This window comes from Zalophus californianus, chromosome 2, assembly GCF_009762305.2.
Source record: "Zalophus californianus isolate mZalCal1 chromosome 2, mZalCal1.pri.v2, whole genome shotgun sequence".
In the NCBI taxonomy this organism is placed as follows: domain Eukaryota; kingdom Metazoa; phylum Chordata; class Mammalia; order Carnivora; family Otariidae; genus Zalophus; species Zalophus californianus.
Genome location: NC_045596.1, coordinates 77,237,841 through 77,261,826, shown reverse-complemented (window position 1 = coordinate 77,261,826; position 23,986 = coordinate 77,237,841). Strand labels below are relative to the sequence as shown.

General features: G+C 37.5%; 2 protein-coding genes across 14 annotated transcripts in view; one reads left to right on the top strand and one right to left on the bottom strand.

Annotated features, from left to right (window-relative positions):
* The window catches only part of PDLIM5 (PDZ and LIM domain 5), a 205,708-nt gene extending 200,851 nt beyond the window's left edge, over nt 1-4,857 (bottom strand). For all 13 annotated transcript variants that reach the window (XM_027597517.2, XM_027597527.2, XM_027597519.2 and 10 more), the window contains exons 1-2: nt 4,746-4,857; nt 1,461-1,598 (exon numbers count right to left, since the gene is read on the bottom strand). In XM_027597517.2, coding sequence (XP_027453318.2) covers nt 1,461-1,556 — 96 coding nt within the window. In that variant the 5' untranslated portion in view covers nt 1,557-1,598; nt 4,746-4,857. The remainder of the gene's footprint in view (nt 1-1,460; nt 1,599-4,745) is intronic.
* An 11,377-nt stretch (nt 4,858-16,234) lies between these two features.
* LOC113925721 (ribosomal biogenesis factor-like) lies at nt 16,235-16,597 on the top strand. The gene has a single exon (XM_027600312.1). It carries the CDS (start codon nt 16,295-16,297, stop codon nt 16,595-16,597), a length of 303 nt encoding a protein of 100 aa, XP_027456113.1. The 5' UTR covers nt 16,235-16,294.
* The last annotated feature ends 7,389 nt before the right edge of the window (nt 16,598-23,986 follow it).

Here is a 23,986-nt window from a genome sequence, read left to right as displayed (position 1 = left end):
TGACTGCCCCAAAATTTAACTATACTAATAGCCTACTGTTCACTGAAAACCTTACCGATAACATAAACAGTCTATTAACACGTATTTTGTATGTTATATATACCGTATTTTATCATACAGTAAACTAGAAAAAAGAAAATGTTAAGTAAATCAACCTGACTTTGGCTCAGGTCATGATGTCAGGGTCTTGAGATCAAACCCTGCATCAGGCTCCACATGCAGAGGGGATTCCGCCTGAGATTCTCTCCTTTCCCTCTGCCCCTCCCCACGCCTGCCTGTGTTCTCTCTCACACGCTCTTTAAAATAAATAAATAAATCTAAAAAAAAAGAAAAAAGAAAATCATAAGGAAGAGAAAATACATTTACAGAATTGTATATATATTTATTGAAAAAAAATCCCTGTGTAAGTGGACCTGCACAGTTCAAATCTGTATCGTTCGAGTCAACTGTACGTGTTTATACATATACATAAAAAATTATGTATATATGGTATCCACTACAGCACTGTTTGTAGTAGCAATACTGGAAATGATATAAATGCCTTTCCATAGGAGACTGGCTAAATAAATGTTACTTCCCTACAAGAGAATTCTACATAGTTGTTAAAAACAAAAACAAAAAACCTCGAGGGAAAGTTTTCCATGATAAATTATTGAGAAAAAAGGACACAGAGCAACATATATAACATGCTATCATATAAGTAAAAGGGGAGTGGATATTCATATTTATTTGACCATGAAAAAAAAAGCCCTCTGGAACATTATACAAGCAATTAATAGCAAGAAGAAAGTGAAATGGTGCTTGACACATGGTCAAGCCTCAAAAAACATAATCATCATCATGAAAATATATCCTCAAACTGTATACACAGAATACATTCAAACTAAATCCATAATGAGGTAAACAACCAAATCTCAATTATTTATAAACTATCTAGGAGATCCAAGCCCTCAATCCCTCTTCAAAGATAAGTAGCCTTTGGCAATTTTACTGTTGACTATCACCTTCACCAGAAAGTGAGCTGAGGAAATAACACCAAAAACAGTGATTTTATTTGATATTGATCAACAGTTTTTAATTAACAGCTTCTGGAGCTGAAAGGAACAATGAAAATCCCATTATGCAGCTTTCTAATATTACATATGAAGAAACTAAGGTCCAGATTCCCCAAATGAGTGACAGTTCAAAGATTTGAAGTCTGCCCCTTAGTTAAATGCTTTCCATTTCTTTATTAATAAGATGGGGGAAACTGAAAATAAGCTTAATTGAAATTGATTATCCTTGTTAAATTCCCTCCCCTCCACATCCTTTATTATACATAACTAAGTTTGCTGAGATTAAATCCCATAAGCAACTGTAATAAGTACAGGTTATCCAGAGAATTCAACAACTCAGCCCTGAGGTTTCCAAGACTAAGCATTGAATGAACATCTGTAATAAAATCTGTGAAGTTTGCTTACACTAGAGATTGTCAGAGGCATGTTGAAATCCTTGCCACCTTGCAGCCGGAAACCCCAAGGAGCTGGGCCAACCAAGGATACACTGTAGTTGCTCATGGCTCTAATAGCTCAAAGTCCAATCCCAGAAAATGAAAGAAACTGTGAAAGAAAATTAGATGGTTAACAAAATGTTTATTTGAAGCCTTATCACATATTCAAAAGTATTTAATATAAACTCAACTAAATTATGTTCAATATTTTGTTCGGGGGGATGAAGATACAGAGGATAAGTCTACATTAAGTTCTGACTGCAGTCTTTTCAGGAAAAGGAATCTATGAGCTAATATACAATTTCTAAACTGATGCCAATTTCCATAATCTAAAAATTCCATATCAGCATCTATTTCTAGACACTTGATCAGTTTTATAACTTGCTACAGTACAATTTGTGGCTTCTTGCATACAAACTTTAACTCAAAGTACTTTACAACACTTCACTATACAGAGAAGAAAGAACAAGATTTCATTTCAGGTTTAATTCAAAATGATTTTCCCCTTCCCTCTACCTCATGCATTCTTTAGCCTGCAGTTGGTAAGAGTCCTTAAATTCTAAGCTACTCTCCAATATGGAAGGACTGCATATCTGTAGACTCTCATTCCACATACATAATTTTTTTAAAGTAAGTTGTTTTTTAATACACAAAACTATTCTCTCCAATCATCAACTACAACTTGTATTTCCTCTCATAGGGACATGGTATTTTCGACACAGAGCAATATTTACTTTTCCTTTAGACAGGCAATGATAGGCACTAGTCTAGCACAGTGATATTTCAGTAAGAACCTGCTTCTTGTTTTATACACACACCACATCAGGCAAAGTAAAGAATGAGCATTAACCACACAGTGAGTGAGATGACCAAATGGGTTAGGAATATAAGGTGAATCTTAATGCATGAAAGGGAACGGGAGCCTTAGAAAAGCAGCAGCACTTCAGTGTTGTCTTTTTTGTTTTGCTGTAAGTGCACTCATAATGACTCTCATGGTTTTACTTTGAGTTTTGTATTGGTCGGTATGATTGATTATGTGTAGTGGGAGAAATTGGGAGAAATGGATATTTTCTAAAATGTAATGTTAAAGAAACATATTATTTCCCCCCTTTAAAAATATTAAAAATATAGTGGATGTATAATTTAATAATTTTAAAACCACATTTTAAAAGAAAACTGTTGAAGACACACTTCCTTGGAAAATCTATGCTGTTGGACTAAATCACCACCTTATATTATTACCTGTCTTAAAATATTTTTCCATTTTTTTAACCCATTCAAAACTTTGATCCCATTACACCAAATTAATATTGACACATGTAGGTATGTGAATCATTGGGCACATTAAAAACAAACAGAAGATGTAACTTCTTATAAGGGGAAAATGAGGCAAAACTTTCAAGTCTGGTCCTTAAAGAAAAATTAAACCGGTGAAAATCTGTACTGCACCAAAAATGAGATGAGCTTTTCCCACTGGCATGGTAATACATATTCAGTACTGATGTAATACACATAGGGCACTAAAAAGACCTACTGGCCATGCCAGAAGTCAAACTGTTAGGTACACATGAACAACAAATAACAGAAAGATAATTAAGAACCACACATAATTTAATTGCTTTCCCACTGTAATAAAAGATTTTCATAGAACTACTAAAGAAAGATTGTTCTGACGTCGGTATTATATGATATAAATCAGAAGCGTGTAAAGCCAACAGATATTTCCGAGGCAGTCTGCCCCCTCCTTTTTTAATCTTTAACCTGTATCAAGAGAACAATGTGAGAGTTAGGCTCAACTTACTCTGGACCCACTGTTCCCTACAAGAAAATGTATGTAATTTATATATCAAGCCATGTACATACAACTTCCCTTTACTTGGGAGTTTCCTTCCCGATTTATCTTATTAAAATTTCTAGCACTGGCAAGGTCACAGCCACACTACAGAACCAGTGTCATTTCATTTCTAGTATTCTCCCTCTGCTAGCTTCGTTTGCCTTAAAACATTCTGATCCCTAAGTAATGGCAGCATTATTATTGGCTTTTTCCAGGTCTCCCCCATCTGGTTCTTAGTGCCCAAACTCCTCCTAAGGAAGCAGGAAATAGTGAGCAGCCTATTCTGCTTTCAAACACGAAGAAAATGTTGGACCTTCCGTACGGTTTGGGATTTTCTTTTAGGGAAAGTCTAAAAACAATGTCTTCGCTTTAATATTTGGGAAGGAAGCTTGGTATTTCCCACACTTCTATCCCGGCTTCTTCGGTGAGTGGGAAGAGGGAAAGGAGAACTCAGTGGCAAGAAGGGTCTGAAATTAATGAGCAGTATCTTGAGATTCTCTCTTTCCCCAAATTGGGAGATAATGGAGTAGAGCTGAAGAACTAAAGCCACAGGCACATGATGAAAGCAGTCGACAAGACATTTTTCCAGCAGAGGTTCACGCCTAGCCCTGTTTGCCAAATAAGGCTCCGGAGCGGGCTATTTCCGTGGCTGGCAGGTCCGACGTCCCCACGGTCGGGAAGGCGGACTTGGGATAGGATCTGGCGATCACAGCCGAGACCTGCCCTGCCCGACGCAGCCACGAATTTTCTTTCCTAGCTCTGCCCTGTCCAGACGCCCTTCCTTTTTCCACTTATTGTCAAATGCACTGAAGGGAGTCTTACAAAAGTCCCAACAAGTACTCAAGTATTAATAAATCTGTAGATTATGACAGATTTTTTTAAACAAGCTTTATTTCTGGTCGCACGGCTGTTTCCCCAAACAGGTACACAATTTTAAATAGCTGGGGGGAAATAAACACTTCTCAGTAGGGCGAAAGCCAACAAAAAAATAACACGCCTTTCCCGTTTAGTCCCGCTCCCTACACCCCAAAGAGGTTCCTGCAGGACGTGGGTGTACCCAGATGGCAAAGTAGGTGCCCGGCGACGCCCGGCGACTCCCGGCAGCTGGCTGGCCGGCGGGTCGCTGCGAGGGTGCCCGGGAGCGCCACGTCCCGGCCGACCCGAGCTCCGGGAACTTCCAGTGCTCGTCCTCTGGCCTTGCGCCCACTCCCGCGCCGCCCTTTCCCGGGAGCTCCTCTTCCCACGCGGCTCTCTCACCTCCACCGCTCCAGAAAGCACCTGAGGAGCCGTCCCCGCGCGAAGCGCGCCCCCTCCTGCTCCCCAGCCGGGCTTCCCTCCGCGCCCTGGGCGCAGGGAGACTGCTTTTCCCCCTCCTCCCTTCGGGCTGTAGGAGCCGCGCATCTCTGCCCGGCGGTCACTCACCTCGAGTCCGGCGAGGCGCTGCCTCTGCCTCAGACGAGCGCTGACAAGTGATTCCGAGTGCGTGCGCCGTCCCCACAGCCCGGGGAACTTCCGCCTGCTTGCACTCCCCGACCCCGCCCCCAGGCGGAGACACGCCCCCCTCCGCTCCCGGCCACGCCCCCGGCCAGGCAGGGCCGCCCCAGGCGGGCGGAGTAGGGTACGCAAGAGTCAGGCGCGCGGGCTTGCTGAGGCGAGCTGAAGCCAGCGCAGGAAAAACAATTGAGCTACCGAGTTTCGGTGGCAGTAGTCAGGGGATTTTTGAGCAGTACCTGGCGAAGGTATGCTCCTCGTGTCTGTTTTGTAATGGATGCATTTCTCTCCCCAGAAACTTTGAATTGGCAAGCAGTTGTTCTGGCTAAAAATAGAAGAGGGCTTTGGATAAATCCCTAGTTATGCAAGTCCAGCGACTACTGCCTGGTTTTTGGAGAGAGCTTTTCGTGCCCTGAGAAGGGCAGACCCTGAAGTTTGCTTGTCAGGAAGGTGAAAATCGGTAACCCGAATATCTAGAAGTCAAATTCTGTGGTCATACCAGAAGACAGTGATAGAGAGCAAGGGCCAAAAGCCGTTCAACCAGTATATCCTCATTACTAAGTCCAACAAATCAGTAGCCCACTCTTCAGTTTCTGTAAAGTTGCTGGATTTATCCCAGGGAATTTATTCATAAACAAACTTAAATAATGTGCAGTGAATATATGGAAAGTAACTTGTTGACTTTTTAAAACTGTGAATTGGGTTATAAAAAGTGAAAAGGACAATTTTTAACCAAGGAGCGTGTAAAGCAAGGATGAACTTCATGGGGTCCATGAATCCCCTTGATGTATAGAACAGCCTTCTAGAGGACAAAGTCCAATACTGCTCCGACCAAAACGGTAGCCACTAGCCATGTGTGGCTCTTGAACGTTTGAAATATGGCTACTTGACTAAGGCACTGAATTTTTTGTTTTATATACTTTTAATTGACATTTAAAAACTGAAGCAGGGTAGCATTTGTGTCAAACACAACTTTACTGTTTGGGTAGGACTACATTTCACTTCACCATTGAAAACTTAGTACCTAAACTGAGGTGTGATAGAAGTTCAAAAAAGCACTCTGAATTTCAAAGTCTTAGGATGAAAATTTTGATGTAAAATACCTCATTAATAATTTTATATCAATTGCATGTTGGAATAAGATTTTTATATTTGAATAAAATATATAAAATTAATTTCATCCATTTTCTTTTTTATGTGCATACTAAGATATTTAAAATTACCTATGTAACTAGCACTATATTTTCAATGGATGGCGCTGCTCCGTAGCATTCATCACATTCTCCAAAAGATTATGTTGGAAGGAAAAGTTTCCTATTGTGAAAGCTGGTTTTGGAGTACTTTATTTCTTTGTAAGATTTTATTTTTTTAAGTAATCTCTACACCCCACATGGGGCAGGAACCCACAACCTCGAGATTAAGAGTCCTGCACTCCACCAACAGAGCCAGCCAGGTGCCCTTGGAGCACTTTAATATATGTTTATATATTATTAACATATTATTTATATTAATATTAATATGTGCTATCATGTTTGACACCTCACCTCAAAATTAAATAAATAATAACAGTGACATTTACAAATACCTACCAAGTGCCAGTGTGGCAATCCTTACAATAACTTTATAAGACAAAGGTCATCCCCATTCATAGCTAAGAAAATTGAGGTTGCAAGAAATTACAGTTTGTGACAGTTCCACAGGGCAATGGCCTGTAAAGGTCCCATCTCTGCTCCTCTTTATGTTTATTGTTGAGACAGTTAAAATGAACCTAGACCAACAAGGTTGATGAAGACATCAAGAATTGCAGGTGGTAGAAGGAGATTTCACCAGAGGGTAAGCACCTTGAAGAGCTGAGAGTAAGAGGAGTGTTGTTTCCTTAGCAAATTCATATTTTAGCATATAGGTGCTAGCCGGCCTCTAAATGGTCCTCCTCCTCTCGTGGTTTAAAGGAGGGTAAGAATGAGAAAACGAAATTAAGGTATGATGCAGATACATTTATCCAAGTGTCCTCCAAAAAAACAGCTGCATCAAAATAACATACGCAGCTTGTTCAAATTGTGTTTTCCTGGACCCTACCCAGACCCAGGATCCTTGCAGGTGGGCCCTAGGAATCTGGCTTTTTAAAAAACACTCCCTCCCCAACTCCAGGTAATTATTAAACTACAATGCTTAAAAACCTCTTCCCTAGAAATATCCCTCTGTCCCCAATTTACTGTATAATGTACTTAGGTGAGAACCATGCATCCCAGACAGCAACAACTAATCTCAGTTCCCTCATCCTTAAGAAATAATTATAAATAGCTTTTTGAGGTTATTGTGAGGAGTAGAGATAATATATATAAAGCACCTGGCAGCATGCTTGACACCAAGTAGATGTTGAATAAATGGTAGCCATACGAACTTGCCAAACCAATTGATTACATTTATTTACATATCACAAAGAAAAGTAGAGAACTTGAGCATTCAATGTGGACTAAGTTCTTCGTGACTTACGGACATTATCTTTTTAAATTCTTACCACCATATAAAGTAGGTATGTTTTCAGAAGAAACAGAAATGTGGAGATGAAGAAACTTAACCAAGAGCACACAACTAATGAGTGACAGAAGTAGATCACAAGATCTGACTCCAAAAACCGTGTCCTTTTCATCTCAACACACTTCTTCTGGTAAATTCAATAAGCCACCCAGTTTAAAGACCAGAGAAAGGAGATGGAAAACTATAGCAGCTAACACTGTTGGGAGCCAGAGAGATGCAATCTGCAACAAACTATGGAAATTAAATACTTGTATATTATTATGAGTATGTATATCACTTGTATATGAAACAGGACAAAATTACTAAACCATTTCTGGTAGAGGATGTGCCTTAACTTGTTTCAGAATGAATTGCTCCCAAGACATTCTGAATCCCCTTCTCTGTCTTATTCATCACTAACATTTATGAAATGGTTGGCCATGATTTGAAGGACAGTCTGTGACTACAGACTAAGCAGGATGATAACTGATTCATCAGGAAATCAGACCAGTGTCCTTAGCCTTGTTAACTCTACATGCTAAGCAAAGGAACTCACCACAAAAGAAACTATATTTAAAGTTTCACTTTATCATAACCAGTGCACAAGAGAAAAAAAAGTAGATCAAAAGATTAATTTAGAAGGAAGAGTTTTTAAGAATATTCCATCTAAACCCAGTATTTATCCAAGTGAATACATGTTTGCTCTAACATTTTATTATCCTCTTGCGGTACTTCAAAAATAACAAACTTTTAATTACAAGATGGCATGGCTGTGACAAGTTCTTACGGTTGCACCGAATAAACTGTAAAGTGCCAGTCTTTAAAAAGTTCCTACATTACTCTAAGTTACTTTTTTAAGTCCTAATCCTGAAAGGCAAACAAACCACTCAGAGGTATGAATATTTAATGTTTAAAATCCAGAATGGGCGGGGCGCCTGGGTGACTCAGTTGGTAAAGCACTGGACTCTTGATTTCAGTTTAGGTCATGATCTCAGGCTCGTGAGATCGAGCCTTGCGTTAGGCTTTGCACTGGGGCTGGAGCCTGCTTAAGATTCTCTCTCTCTCTCCCTTGCTCTCTGCCCCTCCCCCCCAAAAATAAAAATAAAATAAAATCCAGAATGGAGAGGATGCTGGAAAGAGGGGCAAGCACTAAAGAAGCAGAGAGAGAGAGAGAGTAGAAAGAAATAAATGGATGGGAAACGCTCTGGGAGCAGATCCATGATGCCTATGCAATTGAGTAAATAAATAGGGTATCGAGGAAGAAGTTAAAAAGTTTAAACTTTTTAAAACTGCTTCAAGATTTCAAGTCTGGTTTTGGGGAGTGGTATTAATAACTAATATTGAAGAGAGAGGAGACATTTTTGAAGGGACAATGCATTTCCCTGGCAGTTTCTAGTAAGAAAAAAAAAAGCCAATTTATGAATAAAAAGGGTGGATTGTAAGGGCACTGAAAAAAGTACCAGAGAGCTCCAAGTTTCAGATTTCAGAAGGGAAGGAATATTCCTCATGATAAGATCAAGGTTTAGGGGCCCCTGGGTGGCTCGGTCTTTAAGGGTCCTGGGATCAAGCCCTGCATCAGGCTCCCTACTCAGAGGGGAGCCTGCTTCTCCCTCTCCCACTCCCCCTGCTTGTGTTCCCTCTCTCGCTGTGTCTCTCTCTGTCAAATAAATAAATAAAATCTTAGAAAAAAAAAGATCAAGGTTTAGCCAGTCTGATGGTTTACTCAAAGTCATTTCTTTGAGGCATCTGGTTGGTGATAGAAAGGATAGAGAATATGTGATTTTGGAGAGGAGATAGAAACAGAACATAATCGAAAAAGCTTGGTATACAAAGAAAAATGTTATTTGAAGAAAATCAAGAAAATGAGAAATAGGCCTGGGGCACAACTTCCCAATTAGTTGGTTATGCCGAGAAATTAATCTTCTCAGTCTGGGAGGTAGTGCAGGCTGGGAAGAAGGCTTATCCATTTTCCTCCATTCCTAAGTTTGGCTTGATGTAAAAAGAGTTGAGAAGCAAGAAACTAAGAAAAGACAAATGAAAAAAACCTGCCATCTTTCAATCAGGATGATCAGGATGACTTATACATTTGATCTAAATGAACTTAGGAAACTGTAAAGAGAGAAGATCTAGATGTATGCTGTGAGAGCTCATTAGAAAGATCTGCCCACACCTCTGTTCAGTGTTCCTTTATTAAAACATTTTCAAGGGTGGCTGGGTGATAGACATTGGGGAGGGTATGTGCTATGGTGAGCGCCGTGAATTGTGGAAGACTGTTGAATCACAGATCTGTACCTCTGAAACAAATAATGCAATATATGTTAAGAAAAAAAAAAGAAGAAGATAGCAGGAGGGGAAGAATGAAAGGGGGGAATTGGAGGGGGAGATGAACCATGAGAGATGATGGACTCTGAAAAACAAACAGGGTTCTAGAGGGGTGGCGGGTGGGGGGATGGGTTAGCCTGGTGATGGGTATTAAAGAGGGCACATTCTGCATGGAGCACTGGGTGTTATGCACAAACAATGAATCATGGAACACTACATCAAAAACTAATGATGTAATGTATGGTGATTAACATAACAATAAATAAATTTAAAGAAAAAAAACATTTTCAATATTGGTCACTTTGCTATCCACCTGATACTAATAGGTTATTGTACGTCAATTATACACCTCCAAGGGTACCATCTGTTTCCTTTTCAAAACCCTGACTGATACATTATTGGTGATTCTTTTTATCATCAATACTGTCACATAAATCATTAGAATGTTATGCACACTTATTTACTGAGCATCTATCATGCCCTAAACTCTGTTGACATGTAATTTTAAAAGTAAAGTCACTTTTTGTGAAAATATTATGACTTTTGCTTTTGTGATTTTTTTTAAATTGATGACTTTTTAGTCATTTTAGGATTTTTAGAAGCATTTCCTTTAGATTACAGTGTGGTATGACCCACCATGACTTAAAATCTGGAAATAAGTTCTTTCTTTCCTCATTGTCAACTTTTAACCAATTTTTAAAAGAGCTAGCAAAGGTGATTATTCTGAATCACAAACAAAATACATCTTAAAACTAGACCTAGTCTATGCATATAGGGTAAACAACCAGAGTTATCTTTGGGAGGTAGGATTGGGAAACTTAATTTTTTACTTTATAATTTTCTGTATTTCAAATTGTAGAGAATATTTATTACAACTATAACGAGAATAAAACAACACAGACTTGTTTCTAAAAACCACATTAATCGGGGCACCTGGGTGGCTCAGTCATTAAGCATCTGCCTTCAGCTCAGGTCATGATCCCGGGGTCCTGCGATCGAGCCCCGCATCAGGCTCCCTGCTCTGCAGGAAGCCTGCTTCTCCCTCTCCCTCTGCCCCTGCTTGTGTTCCCTCTCTCGCTGTTTTCCTCTCTCTGTCAAATAAATAAATAAAATCTTTTTAAAAAACCCACACACATTAATTGATTAACTTCAAGATAATACAAATTTTATATTATATATTAATAATATAAATTTTTAATAGCCCAAGATTAATTTTAAATTGTTTTTTAAATATCAATTTCTTTAATTTATGGTTTTGTCCCAAACTACTGATGTAATCTCTTCTGATCCTTTAGGTAGTCTTTCACATTGTCTGGGTTTAGAATTTCTCAAGCTTTTCCTTGTATCTCTCCAGCAATGGTGGAGCTATGAAGACATAATTATTAACAAGCCTAGTGTACAAATAAGGGCATTTAAACAAGTGGTATTTTGGATTGGAAAGATCCTTGGGGAAATCTAATCTTAACATGCTTTATTTACAGTAAAATCTCTCCACCCAAAAGACAGTACCTCCACTAAGTGTTTTTAAAATCCGTTTACACACTCTGGGAAAAGCAATGAAACTAATATTTTCATTGGAAGGTATCCACATGTGTAGTCACAGTGGAATGCAGTAAAGTATGCCATTCCTAGCCAAAATGTAAAGGGATGTAATACAAAGAATGATGAATCAACTCATCAAAAATCTAATTAAAGCATAGAATTGTTTTAGGATAAGGAATAATATGAAGGAATGACTATGGATCAATAACATATACAAAAACTTAACTGAATTCTACTAATAATATCCAATTTACACATCATATCAAATTCTGCCAACCTGTATAATATGCAGAGACCTATTGATATTAAATTTCAGAATAAAGTTATTCTGGGAAATTCCTCAAAGCCACTTTCTGCCAGTTGCATAGAGGTTAACTGATGAAGAAAGTAAGATAGACCTTTTTTTTTTTAAATCTGTGAGATATGAACCTGGAATCTTTCAATATTTTCATAATCTGATTATTTTACATGACAAAATATTTTTAATATTTTAATACTTTAGCCAAAAGTTTGATGTCTGCTTCTTCTCAGAATTTAAAAGCTTTAACAAAGTAACTTCAGTATGCTATGTATAAATAACAAATCCACCCATTTCCACTTAAATATTATTATTTAGGACACTAAAACTTACATTTAAAAATTCATGGAAAAAGTGTAGTTATAAATATTATTGATTGTTGCCTCTGGATGGTGAAACTTGGTATAATTTTGTTATGCTTCTATTTGCTTTTTGTACTTCCCAAACTTTCTATGAAAACATTTTACTTTTTTTTTAAAAAGAGAGAGAATGAGAGCCAGAGAGCACAAGAGGGAAGAGCGTCAGAGGGAGAAGCAGACTCCCTGCTGAGCAGGGAGCCCGATGTGGGACTCGATCCCGGGACTCCCGGATCATGACCTGAGCCGAAGGCAGTTGCTTAACCAACTGAGCCACCGAGGTGCCCGAAAACATTTTACTTTTATAATGAAGTGAAAATCAGGAGTAGCATTTTTAGCACGTGCTAACACACATAACACTGTTATACACACATATATTGTTATGGAAATTCGCATATTCACATAAATATCTTTGGAACAAATTGAAATTTTGAATAATAGCCATTACTAGCTAGATATTCTTCTGAATTCTTTGTACGTATTGATTTACGTATAAAGCAACTGTAGGAGATAGGTACTATTATTTTCAGACAAGGAAATGAAAGAACAGAGTTAATCTTACTTACATTTGTACAGCTGACTAATACAGGCAGAACCAGGCTTTGAACCCTAACAATTTGACTATAGAGTACATGTACATAACTGAAATGTGGCTGCTTTTACAGAGTGTATTATGGAAGTTTATAACTCTGAAATTTTCTTTTCATGCAAGTCGGATTCAGCCCAATGTGGTTCTCATTCAAGATGTAAACTTCCTTGACTATTTCTATGTTTTTGCATAACTGACAAGGAATATTAGGGAAGTGACAATAAAGTAAAAAGATTGATCATAATAAAGGTAATTTCAGGATTAAGAGATAAATCTCTAAACCTGATAGTAAAGAATACTTTCTTCAAATGTTTTAAGCTGAAACCATTATTTCTATTAAGTTTCATAGCCGTCCCTACAGAATGAGACCTCTTGATAATAGTAACTTATTTTTTAGTATGTGAAAAAATCCAGTTATAATCTCCACAGAATATTTGGTTTTCTCTATGAATTTCTTCTAGAAAGGAAAATTTGAGAACATATATATATAGTTGTTCCATCAATACAAAGTCAAACATCCAAATTAAATCTGAAAAATACAGTAGTCAAATTTGTCCTAGATTTTATTTTATTTTTTAATTTAACCCAGCTACCTGATATAGATACACCTTAATCAAACGTAATAGTGTGGTCTTAATCAAAGCAGTATTAAACATTAAAAGACAATTTTGATAAATTTTTAAACAAACACATTCAACATAACAGTTAAACTAATGTAACAAAAAGCACTGTGATAAAATGGGCAAAACAAATACCACATTGAAGTAAATGAGACACATTTCCTAAATTAACATCAACTGAACATTTTGTTAAATGTAATTTATTAGGCCAATAAGTCTTTCTATGTAGGATTTAATCCTTAGGAGAAAAAAGATGAAAACATTTCTTGTTTTCTTTGTATCTATCTGGTCAGATTCCTTGACAAAATTCTTATAGACTTTTTTTATATTTAATAGTATTTTATATTGTTTATATTATATTATTTATTAAATTTATAATACTTTAAATTTTATATTATTAAATATATACTTATGTTTATATAACAGTTAAATCAACGTGTTGTCATTTCAGAACCTAGTCTCTGTAACACTAAAGTATTTCTGACCCAAAAACAGAGCATATAAAAATTTTGACCAAGAGATCCTATCATATACAAGGGGACAGAGGCCTTGGGGTACAAAGAGAACTTTCAGTAGGTTTTTTATCAAGAGGGCAGAAATACCCCTATGAAAATCAAAATCTTATCTATTTCACAGATATTTCAACATGATCAGCAGGGACAAACAAGTATCATCCCCTCCTAGAAAAGAAATGAGTTGGTTCTTACAACTTGAGCCAAAGTATCAACCGTCACACATAGATCCAAATATAGTGCCTCCTGGCAAAGAAACAGCCCACAGCAAGCGGCAGAGCTGGCGGACACCTGATAGCATTGCCTGAGTAACTTGAGCTAAAGTTTTGCTTGTTGTGGAGACAAATAACACTGAAAATCCAGGCAGAGAACAAATCACATTACCTCAATTTTAGAACGTTCTTTGAAGATGGTTTTGAAATCTCCTGATATTTTTTAATTTTTTGCTGTACTTTTTATTAAGAAATTTCAAACGTACACTTTTTTAAAGACTTTATTTATTTATCTGAGAGAGAGAGAGAGAGAGCAAAAGGGGGGGAGGGGCAGAGGGAGAAGCAGGCTCCCCACTGAGCAGGGAGCCCAATGTGGGGCTCAGTCCTAGGACCCTGGGATCCTGACCTGAGCCAAAGGCAGATGTTTAACTGACTGAGCCACCGAGGTGCCCCAAACATACTTTTTATTACAGAAAGAATATTATAATGAACTCCCAATGTATCCATTATCAAGCCTCAATAATTATCAGCATTAATATATAAACTTAACGTTTTATACATAGCTTTAAACAAAGATAAATTTTATACATGACAAGAGTTCACAAACTGTTATTCAGTTTAAATGAAGGATGTGGTTTTTAGTTCAGTCATGTTGCACTTAAAGAGTTGGTTAGAAAGAGAACACTAGGCAGGTTTTTTTCAGATTGAAACTCTCAGAGCAAATTATTCTTTATGAAGTCTCTATCAATTAAAACCAAGCATATTCAGAAATTCATTTTTATTGGTACAACTGCAGAATAGGCAGACTCTCAGGGACTCATTCATGCTAAAAATAAAGCTCACTAGAAGTTGATGAGAAACCCAGAAGTTTATTGTAAATTTAAAAAAGGATACTTGTGAAGCAATCTGGAATACTCAGATCATTTTACTTCCAGGGAAGTCCAGGTGAAAAATAAAATTTAGGTAAGAAGTTTGCTTATCTGGAGTAGAATCAGAGTAAAAAGAGGTGGAAGAAGTTAAGGAGAACCTCATTCAGTTGGGATAACCAGATAATCATTAGGTGATCACTTCAGTAGGTGACGTAGGATGCTCATAACATACTGTTCTCAGGCCACAGTTGGAGAGCACTAACAAGAGCTTAGTTTCAAACTCTTCCTTGTTAAAGCTCCTGATTTCCTTTTTTTTTCCAATCATTAAAACACTCCACCATGAAGATATCTAATTTCTAATATTGGAGTTTACCTTCATAAGTAGCTTTTAAATTAATGTCTTCCTTTTTGAGGGAAACTCCCAGGCCCCTGGCTGATGTTTAGGAAGAAATCTACTTGGAAACCACGGACTCCTGGGTATGCTCTCTACCATCCCTCAGGTCATTTAGATTGGAATACTGACAAAACACAAAATATAATTTTTGGTCCTATTTTTGCAGATTTCAGGGAAAGGACTCTTGGGGTTTTTTTTCTGGGATTGCCAAAAGAAAGACTGGCCTACTAACCAAATTCTATGGGATGCCTTCCTAAAGAATCAAAGTTCTTGCTTAGATTTCCCACTTGAACACCAGAAAAGAAATTTTTTTCATCTTTTTCCAAGCTTGTTGATTCTATTGTTTATAAAATCAACAAAATAGATTTGTTTCTCTTTTGTGCATGCCCATGCTACCAATTTATTGCTATATTCTCTTTTCTTTATCAAAGAATTGAGAAGTGAAAAAATTTCAGGAGTTCTCAGATTATATGATTAGAACTTCTGTTTCATTAGCTCTCTCACATATGAGGTAACAAAAGAATAGTAAGAAGCGTTCGGCAACAGGGACAGGTTTCATGACTTCATTTGTTCTGAGTGACTTCATTTCTAACTCGGGCAAATCCATAATAATTTGACTTGCTCAACCAGCCTGCTAATTATATGAATTCTTAAAAATCAATTCCAACCAAAAAAATAAAATCGGAGAGCATTTCAGTGTACCCTCATGAATTGCCAACACATTATGATTCTGGCATTTGCGAAGAGCAGTTTCCTTCTCTGTCGCTGTGTTGCAAGATGGTTGGCTAGTAGACCATGTGGTGACAAATTAGTGGGGATGCTGAGGAATTTCCTTGCTGTAGCATTTAGGTATCAGAAACATCTCAGAAATAATGATGTTTAGGCGCATGGGTGACTCAGTTGGTTAAGCGTCTGCCTTCAGCTCAGATCATGATCCCAGGGTCCTGGCATCGAGTTCCGAGTTGGGCTCCCTGCTCAGCAGAGAGTCTGCTTCTCCCCGTGCCCCCACACCCCACTCATGTTCTCTCTTGTGCTCACTCTCTCTCTCAAATAAATAAAAATATTTTTGAAATAATGATGTTTGGTTATCTTCTATACAAATATAAGATAATGTTGGGCATAAATAATTTCCCTGAAAACAATTCACTTTTTAGTTTTCAAGTTAAAAAATTCCCTAGTTAGGGAAGATCTTCTGCGTGTAGATGGTGTCGGTCGGAGCGTGAGTTGCTGCACGAGGGTATTGAAGACAATGGCCAAGAACAAACTAAGAGGGCAGAAGTCCAGGAATGTATTTCATATAGCCAGCCAAAAAAACTTTAAGTCTAAAAACAAAGTAAAACCAGTTACCACTAATCTTAAGAAGATAAACATTGTGAATGATGAAAAAGTTAACAGAGTGAATAAAGCTTTTGTAGATATACAAAAGGAACTTGCCCGTTTCTCAAAAGGCCTTTCCCTTGAACCTTTGCAGAAACAGCTGATTCCTCAGCAGTGTCATGAAAACGAACCAGTTAATGTTGATGAAGCGACAAGATTAATGGCTCAGTTGTAATACACTGGAGTTACAGCAGATACCCCAAAAAGACCAATAAATTGTTTTATACAGTTGTATTTTTAAAAATCTTGTTAATGTACAGGCATTGGCACATTTTTAAAACAAACTACATAAACAGATCTTTCCTATAATCTAGGAAAGTGGAATGTCAGAAGTCAACAAAATGTGATAAACTTAAAGTGCTAAAACGGAAGGCACTTCACAAAATGTGTTCACTGAAACAGTTAATATATCCTACTTTACATCCTTCAAAAAAAAAAAATTCCCTAGTTAGTTACACAAAATCTAAGGCAATCTTCTATTTTTTTCCTCAGATTTATTTGCCTGTGTTTATTTTTTTATTTATATATTTACAACTGTTATGGATTGACAAGTAATTTCTTAGAAGAGCCCACCTGCAAAATGACAATAAGATCATCTGACGATATCAGAGCATGACATTTTTAGCTCAGTGGCATACACACAGAGCGTACATACAATGCTTTCTATTCTTCTCATTTTTTCCCTTAAAAACTTGTAAATTCCACCATGTGAGTGGTAGGATATTACTTTATTGCAAATGGAAATCTTGCAGATAGGATTGGGTGACATGAACGGTGACCTTTGGATGATATTTGTTGACTGGCTTTGTGGCTTTGGCTTTGTACTATGTAGTCATAACAACTGATTATAATTTTTAAGGCTTTTATTAAAAGACATTTTTAAAAAATATTTCATTTTTAAGTAATCTTTACAGCCAATGTGGGGCCTGAACTTACAAACCTGAGACCAGGAGTCTCATGCTCCACCAACTGAGCCAGCCAGACGCCCCTTACAATACATTTTTGCTTCAGTTATTAAGGGTCTTAATTAATGATTGTGTCCTTGTGGGGTGAAGCAATAGAGAGGGGAAAATGAAAGGATCAGGGAAAAAGAGTGGCAGGGAAAACAAATGAAAGGAGACAAGGAAGCCAAAAAAGAAAGGAGAATGGGTTGGGAGAAGGCAGAAAGTCCCTTAGGAAGAAAAGCAAGAAGGAAAAACTCTGAGCAAATAAGAACAGTCTGCTTGATTCTCACAGTAGTGTCATTATTTCCAGTAACAGGACCCCAAGCACCACCCAGAAGATAAAAGACTCACATAAGTGAGGTGATAAATATTCAATTCCCATACTGTCCTCTTCACTCTCAAGTTAACTTTTGCTCCTCTCAGTTTTTGTTCCATGACTGTTACCAAAAGCTGCTGATCTTTTCTTTTCTCTTTCTCCCCTTTCAGTCTTATTTTTTAAAGATTTGATTTATTTATTTGACAGAGAGAGACACAGCTTGAGAGGGAACACAAGCAGGGGGAGTGGGAGAGGGAGAAGCAGGCTTCCCGCCGAGCAGGGAGCCCCATCCGAGGCTCCATCCCAGGACCCTGGGATCACGACCTGAGCCAAAGGCAGACACTTAACAACTGAGCCACCCAGGCGCCCCTCTCCTTTCAGTCTTAAGGTCTGGACATTTACTGTCATAAATCCAGAACAGAGGAGCAAACAGATGTTTGGATGAAAGAAGAAAAGTTTCAGGAATCCTCTGACCCCAATCCATACCATCAGGCCATGACCTGAGCTAACAGAGCTCCTCAGCTAAGCTTCTGCAATGCAGGGCTTTTGTAAGCAATACTCCTCTTTACAGAAGAGGGAGCGGTAGCTTGAAGGCCTTGCCTATGGCTCCCCAGTGAGTGAGTAACAGTCAGAAATAGAACTCAGACCTCCTGACCTCAGATTCAATGTTCTTTCCACTTAACGATGCCTAAAAATACAAACAAATAAAAAACTCCCCAAAGCAAATAAAACCTTATCCACTTCTGTTTACCTCATGCCTCAGAAGCCTGGAGTTTAGCAAGACCAATTTTGTAATTCTAGCTTTTTATACATACAACACCTGAATTTGTAAGAGATGGATCCCTTTAAGGGTATTTTGTTAAATAACATTTTCTTAATTTTCATATTGAGACAAATAACCTAGTAATAACCCTATAATAATAGCTTCAAACTATAAGGACCTTTAGAAATGTTCTTCTATTATTTTAAAGTAAAAACGTCTTTGGCTGAAATGAGATCTTTTTTGTGGTTTTATTTATACCTTTGAATTACTTTACTATGTTCTATCAACACCACCTCTACCAATTTGTCTTGTTGACTCTAGATCTCACTTAAATGTCATTTCCCTGGGGCAGCCTTCTCTGACTGTTCAAATTAAATTATCCACCCACCCACCCCCACCACCCTGGATTTAGACTTTTATAGCACTGGCACTTTTCCTTCATAGCTCTTGTTATGATAGTAATTATAGAGCATTTGAGTAATTATTGTTTAATGTCATTGTTGCCTTCTAGACCATAAGCACCAGGAGGGCAGAATTTGTTTATCTTATTCACGAATATATCCCCAGCACTTACCACAGTGATTGGCATATAGTAAGGGTTCATTAAATTATTTAATAAGTGAGTGGATGTGTTTCTTAGTGTAACCACATATGTGTTTGCATATCTGGCTTAAGGGGATCTTTTATTACCACAGCCTGCTATAAGATCTATGGCTTTTATATCTGCCATCCCTTTTTGTTTCTGGAATCTGTTTTAAGGCATTTAAGAAGAATAACAAATAATAATGGCCCTCTTTATTGTGTGTCTACTGTGTGCAATGTACTAGGTTAGGTGTTTTAGATGCATATTCTCAAAACAACCCTATGAGGTAGCTACAGTTTTTAATCACACAGATGAGGACACTGGAGTTTAGAAAGTTTAGAAAGGGTATCTGCCACATAGTAAGTGCTCAATAAATATGTATGGATTTAACTTAAAAATCTCTATGTTGAATCATGATTTAAAGTGATGAATTTTTTTTCAAAGCTCAATGGTGATTGGTTTATAAAATTAATATATAGTACAATTACATTTACTCACATAGAGGAAGAAGTCATTTTCATATTTGCCCATATGTCCTTTAATAAACAGCAAAAAAATAAAATCATGGATCAACTAACCTAAACTTTCCTTTTTCCTTGGGACCGATTCCTGATTCCTTCTTTTGAGGCCTACCCTAGAATTTCAAGTGTCCTGACTACTTGATCTCTATAAACTGTGAGATGAGAAGAACAATAGAACCTTGTTGAAAGAGAGATAATATGCCAAATGGTGGAAAATAGCTATTTATTTGGCCAAATTTGAGGGGTTTTTAGTAGGGAATTATTTCCTTTCTTCAAAATAACATTGCCAAGAATCTTTTCATTGTAATTCTACCACTCCACTACTCACAGAATAATTTTTCTTTTTATTTCCTTCAAAAGTTACAGTTTTTTTTTTAAATAGGTTCCACACCCAACATGAGGCTCAAACTCATAACCCTAAAATCAAGAGTCACATGCTCTACCAACTGAACCAGCCAGGCATTCCACAAACAAGTTCTTAAGAAAAGCTATACATGTGGTAACAGAGATTCTCAAGGATAAAAGCTTTTCTCTATGTTCTGTTTATTTCATGGCTCTTTCTAGCAACTACGAGACAATATGATATAGAATTCAAACTTGAATGCAAGCATCATTTTGGAATTAGAGAGCATGGCATATAAGACGAAGGAAAATGGGACTTATGGTGTGCCTATCATGTGCCCAACTCAGGGGGAAGCCCCTAGTTTTCTTATACAGTTTCATCAAGATCCCAGAACATGTTCCAGTTTAAAGAACAGTCTGCGTAGGCCAATACCATGAGAAAGATAAGTTGGAGAAGACATCTGAGCTGACCTCCCACCAAATGAGAGGAATGAATAAGTAGAAGAGAATCTAGCTTTAGTAAGACCTAATATAACATGAATTTTTATGTGAATCAATTGACAATTCCACAAATATAATAACTGTATCCAGAAAATAGTCCTTTTAAAAAACTAACTTTTAAGTTTATGCTGAGTAATCCCCACAGATTCTCCACTGCATCAGACTTGCTTCCCACCAGTACCATCACCATTGCTACTTTAGACAGATTTCATTACATTGTCAACATAAGACAAAAGTTTACAACCTAGTTTTTAGTAAGTCCATTCTTCCTGGCCTAGTCCCTTCATATCCAAGCCTGTCAAAATATTATATATCGTATCAATATCTAATTACTAGATTAAATTACTAGCATATTTGAGATTTATATTGTTTTCCTTAAAGTAAGGACCACTTGAGTGTGTGAAACCTGCAAGCAACATCTAGTGGAGACATCTTTTCATTAATGCAGGTTTGAAGATATTTTGGACTAAAGTCTTAAATTTACTTTAAAAGTATCTATATTTGGGGGTGACTGGGTGGCTCAGTCGGTTAAGCATCCGACTCTTGATTTTGGCTCAGGTCATGATCTCAGGGTCATGATCTCAGGGTTGTGAGATAGAGCCCTGTGTCTGGCTCTGCACTGGGCATGGAGCCTGCCTGGGATTCTCTCTCTCTCTCTGCTTCCTGCCACCACCCCCACCCCCACATCATCTAATTTCACTAGCAACCATGAACAGAGTAAAACATTTCCCTTAACTGACTGTTTTACTTGATGACTAGTATCATCTTGCCAAGTGAATGACAGGACCAGAGTAATGGATTAAGCTGTTACATATCCTGGGAAAGGGGGAGGGATACCTTGGGAGTGCTTTTGAATTTCGTTATCTCATTTGTTTAAATTGGGGAATGTAAAAAATGATTAAAGTTTTCCTTTCTTAGTTCTATCGTGTATTCTTGTTGATATAAATAGATGAAACTATTACCAATGCTGTCCAAAGTTTAGAAAGCTCATCATCTACATCATGAAGGCAAACAAACTCTCGAAACACAGTTCCACCCTGCAATCTTAAAAAGGCCTTTGAAGATGTCCATAGCTTTGGCTGTGTTCCAGAACCAGCTGGATCAGAGTGATGCAGCTTAATATAAAACAGTGAAACCCTGGAGAGTTGTGAAAGCCAGTGTAGCGTCTGGAGCAAATGAATGTGTGATTGACACTGATGGACCTAACCTTCCACAGCGAGATATATGTCAAGATTTCCTGAGAAATGAGATTGTATATTTAAAAATAATAGAATAAATAGTCTCTGAAATACACAAACATCAACACTATTTTCTTTATTTTTTTTCTTTATCTACTTTGAGGCAAAGATTCTAACACATAATTAATCACCCAATCTAGTGTATTATGTTATTAATAACATATTAAAAACCAGTACTGGACTTAGTTCACTTATTTTTGGTTAGCTCTGCCCAAGTCTCAAAGAGAAAAATAATAGATATCTCCAATTGATCTGTGCTTGGTAATCACAGTAGTGAGAACAGTTCGATGAAGTAGAAAGCTCTTCATTAAACTATCTAAATAGCTAGATAGGCTGAAGTTTCATTCATTCAAAAAATACTTAGTGCTTATTCTATAATAGGTACTCTTCTAGGGATGTAAGTATTATAATTAATGAACTAAGTCTATGCCCTCATGGAGTAAACACTTGTGTGTCTGATAGACAATAAAATAGGTATATACATTATTTTCAAGTGGTGGTAAATGCTAGAAAGACCAAGAAGTAGGATAAGGGGATTAATGTTTTCATGGGATGGGGTGATATTGTAGAGCAAGGACTTTTTGAGGAGGTGACATTTAAACAGATTGCTGAGTGATAGAGTGAGCCACACAAAGTTCTGAGGAAAAACATTTCAGATAGAATAAAAAGCAAAAACCAACCAAACACAAAAGATCTTCAGAAAGAAATGCATTGAATCTATTTTCAGAACAGCAAGGAGGAAAACTAGAGGGAGAGAAGGCCAAGATGAGATCAGAGAAGTAGCCAAAGGCCAAACATCAGGTTTGTAGGCCTGAAAAAGTCTGGATTTCAGTCCGGTGTCCAGAAAGTCACTGGATGGTTTTTAGCAGGGGTAGGACATAATTCCATGGACACAGACTTTAAAAAGGTAGAAGTGGAATCAGGGAAACTAGTTAGGAGAGAAATGGGGCCTTCACTCTAGATGTGGTAGTAGTAGATGTGATAAGTTATGGAACATTCCAAATATTTTGGGAGTGAGTCTGAAGATATTTGTTGATGGCTTTGGAGTATAGTTTTGCAAAAAAGGAATCAAGAATGATCCTAACATTTTGCCTTGTGCCTATACATGAATGGTATGCCTCTAACTGAGATAATGGAGAGTGGTCAAGGCAAATGGGAAAGCAAAGTTTTTAGAGAAAAAAAAATCAGTGATGCTAGATGATATAAATATGTATGAGAATTAGAAATAAATCTCGGGAAACCTGGGTGGCTCAGTTGGTTGAGTGTCTAATTCTTCATTTCGGCTCAGGTCATGATCTCAAGGTAGTGGGATCGAGCCGCCATATTGGGCTCAGTGCTCTGCTTGTCCTCTCCCTCCCTTTGCTTGCATGTGAGCTCTCTCTCTCTCATAAATAGATAAAATCTTAAAAAAAAAGAAAGAAATCTCAAAATCTTAGGTGCTAGAGCATAAACTCACATTTATACAAAAATCAAGACACTTTACCATGAATTATGTTTCTAGAGGACAATAGGCATGGGCAATGGGAAAAGATGTTTTCAATTTTCTTTTTTATACATTTCTGCGCTTCCTCAAATTTTCTTATAAATCTCACTCATATATTACTTTTATTTTTTTAATTTAAATATACCAATAATACACTAATAAAAACCAAGCAGTTAAATGAGAGATTATATAGTAAGCAGATAGAAAGGAAAATCAACTGCATTTACCTGCTTAGAGAGGTTTTGTAACTATCCAGCTTCTACACCCATTAATGAACCTTAGAAGTGGACAGGTGCATCTTCAGCTCCCTCTTCTAACTTTACATTTGGCATTAACACCAACTTGTTCCTTGGTTTAAAGTTTGCTTTCTTTCCCTAGCTATGCCCTATGCTGCTCCACATGTAGTATGATATGCTCTGCCTCAGGCTCTAAAAGGGTTTATACACATCTATCTCAAAAGCATTTGTCATCTGTTCTAATCCAGTGACTGCTTAAGACCCAAACCAGTTGGCCTCAATGAGCTAAACGAGGCCTGTTTGTTTGCTCTTTGGAGCTAGGTAGCAAACACAAGGGTATTCCAACTTGCCATTATTACGTGATGCCTTCACCATGAAATCAGTAAACTGGCTGTCACAAAGTCACTTTTTCTGTTTAGATAAGAGAGTAGCCAAAACTCTCAGGGACATTTTAATAGACACCTATAGAGAGGGGATTAGGGCCTCTATTAATACGCTCAGTCCCAGGATTCCTGCAACATGGGTTATTCTACCGATCTTCTCCCCTCACATTCTCCCAATGAGTTATCCTTCTCCCCACACTGGGTCTTATTTCAAGGGTATTCACTAGTGGGGCACCTGGGTGGCTGAGTCGGTT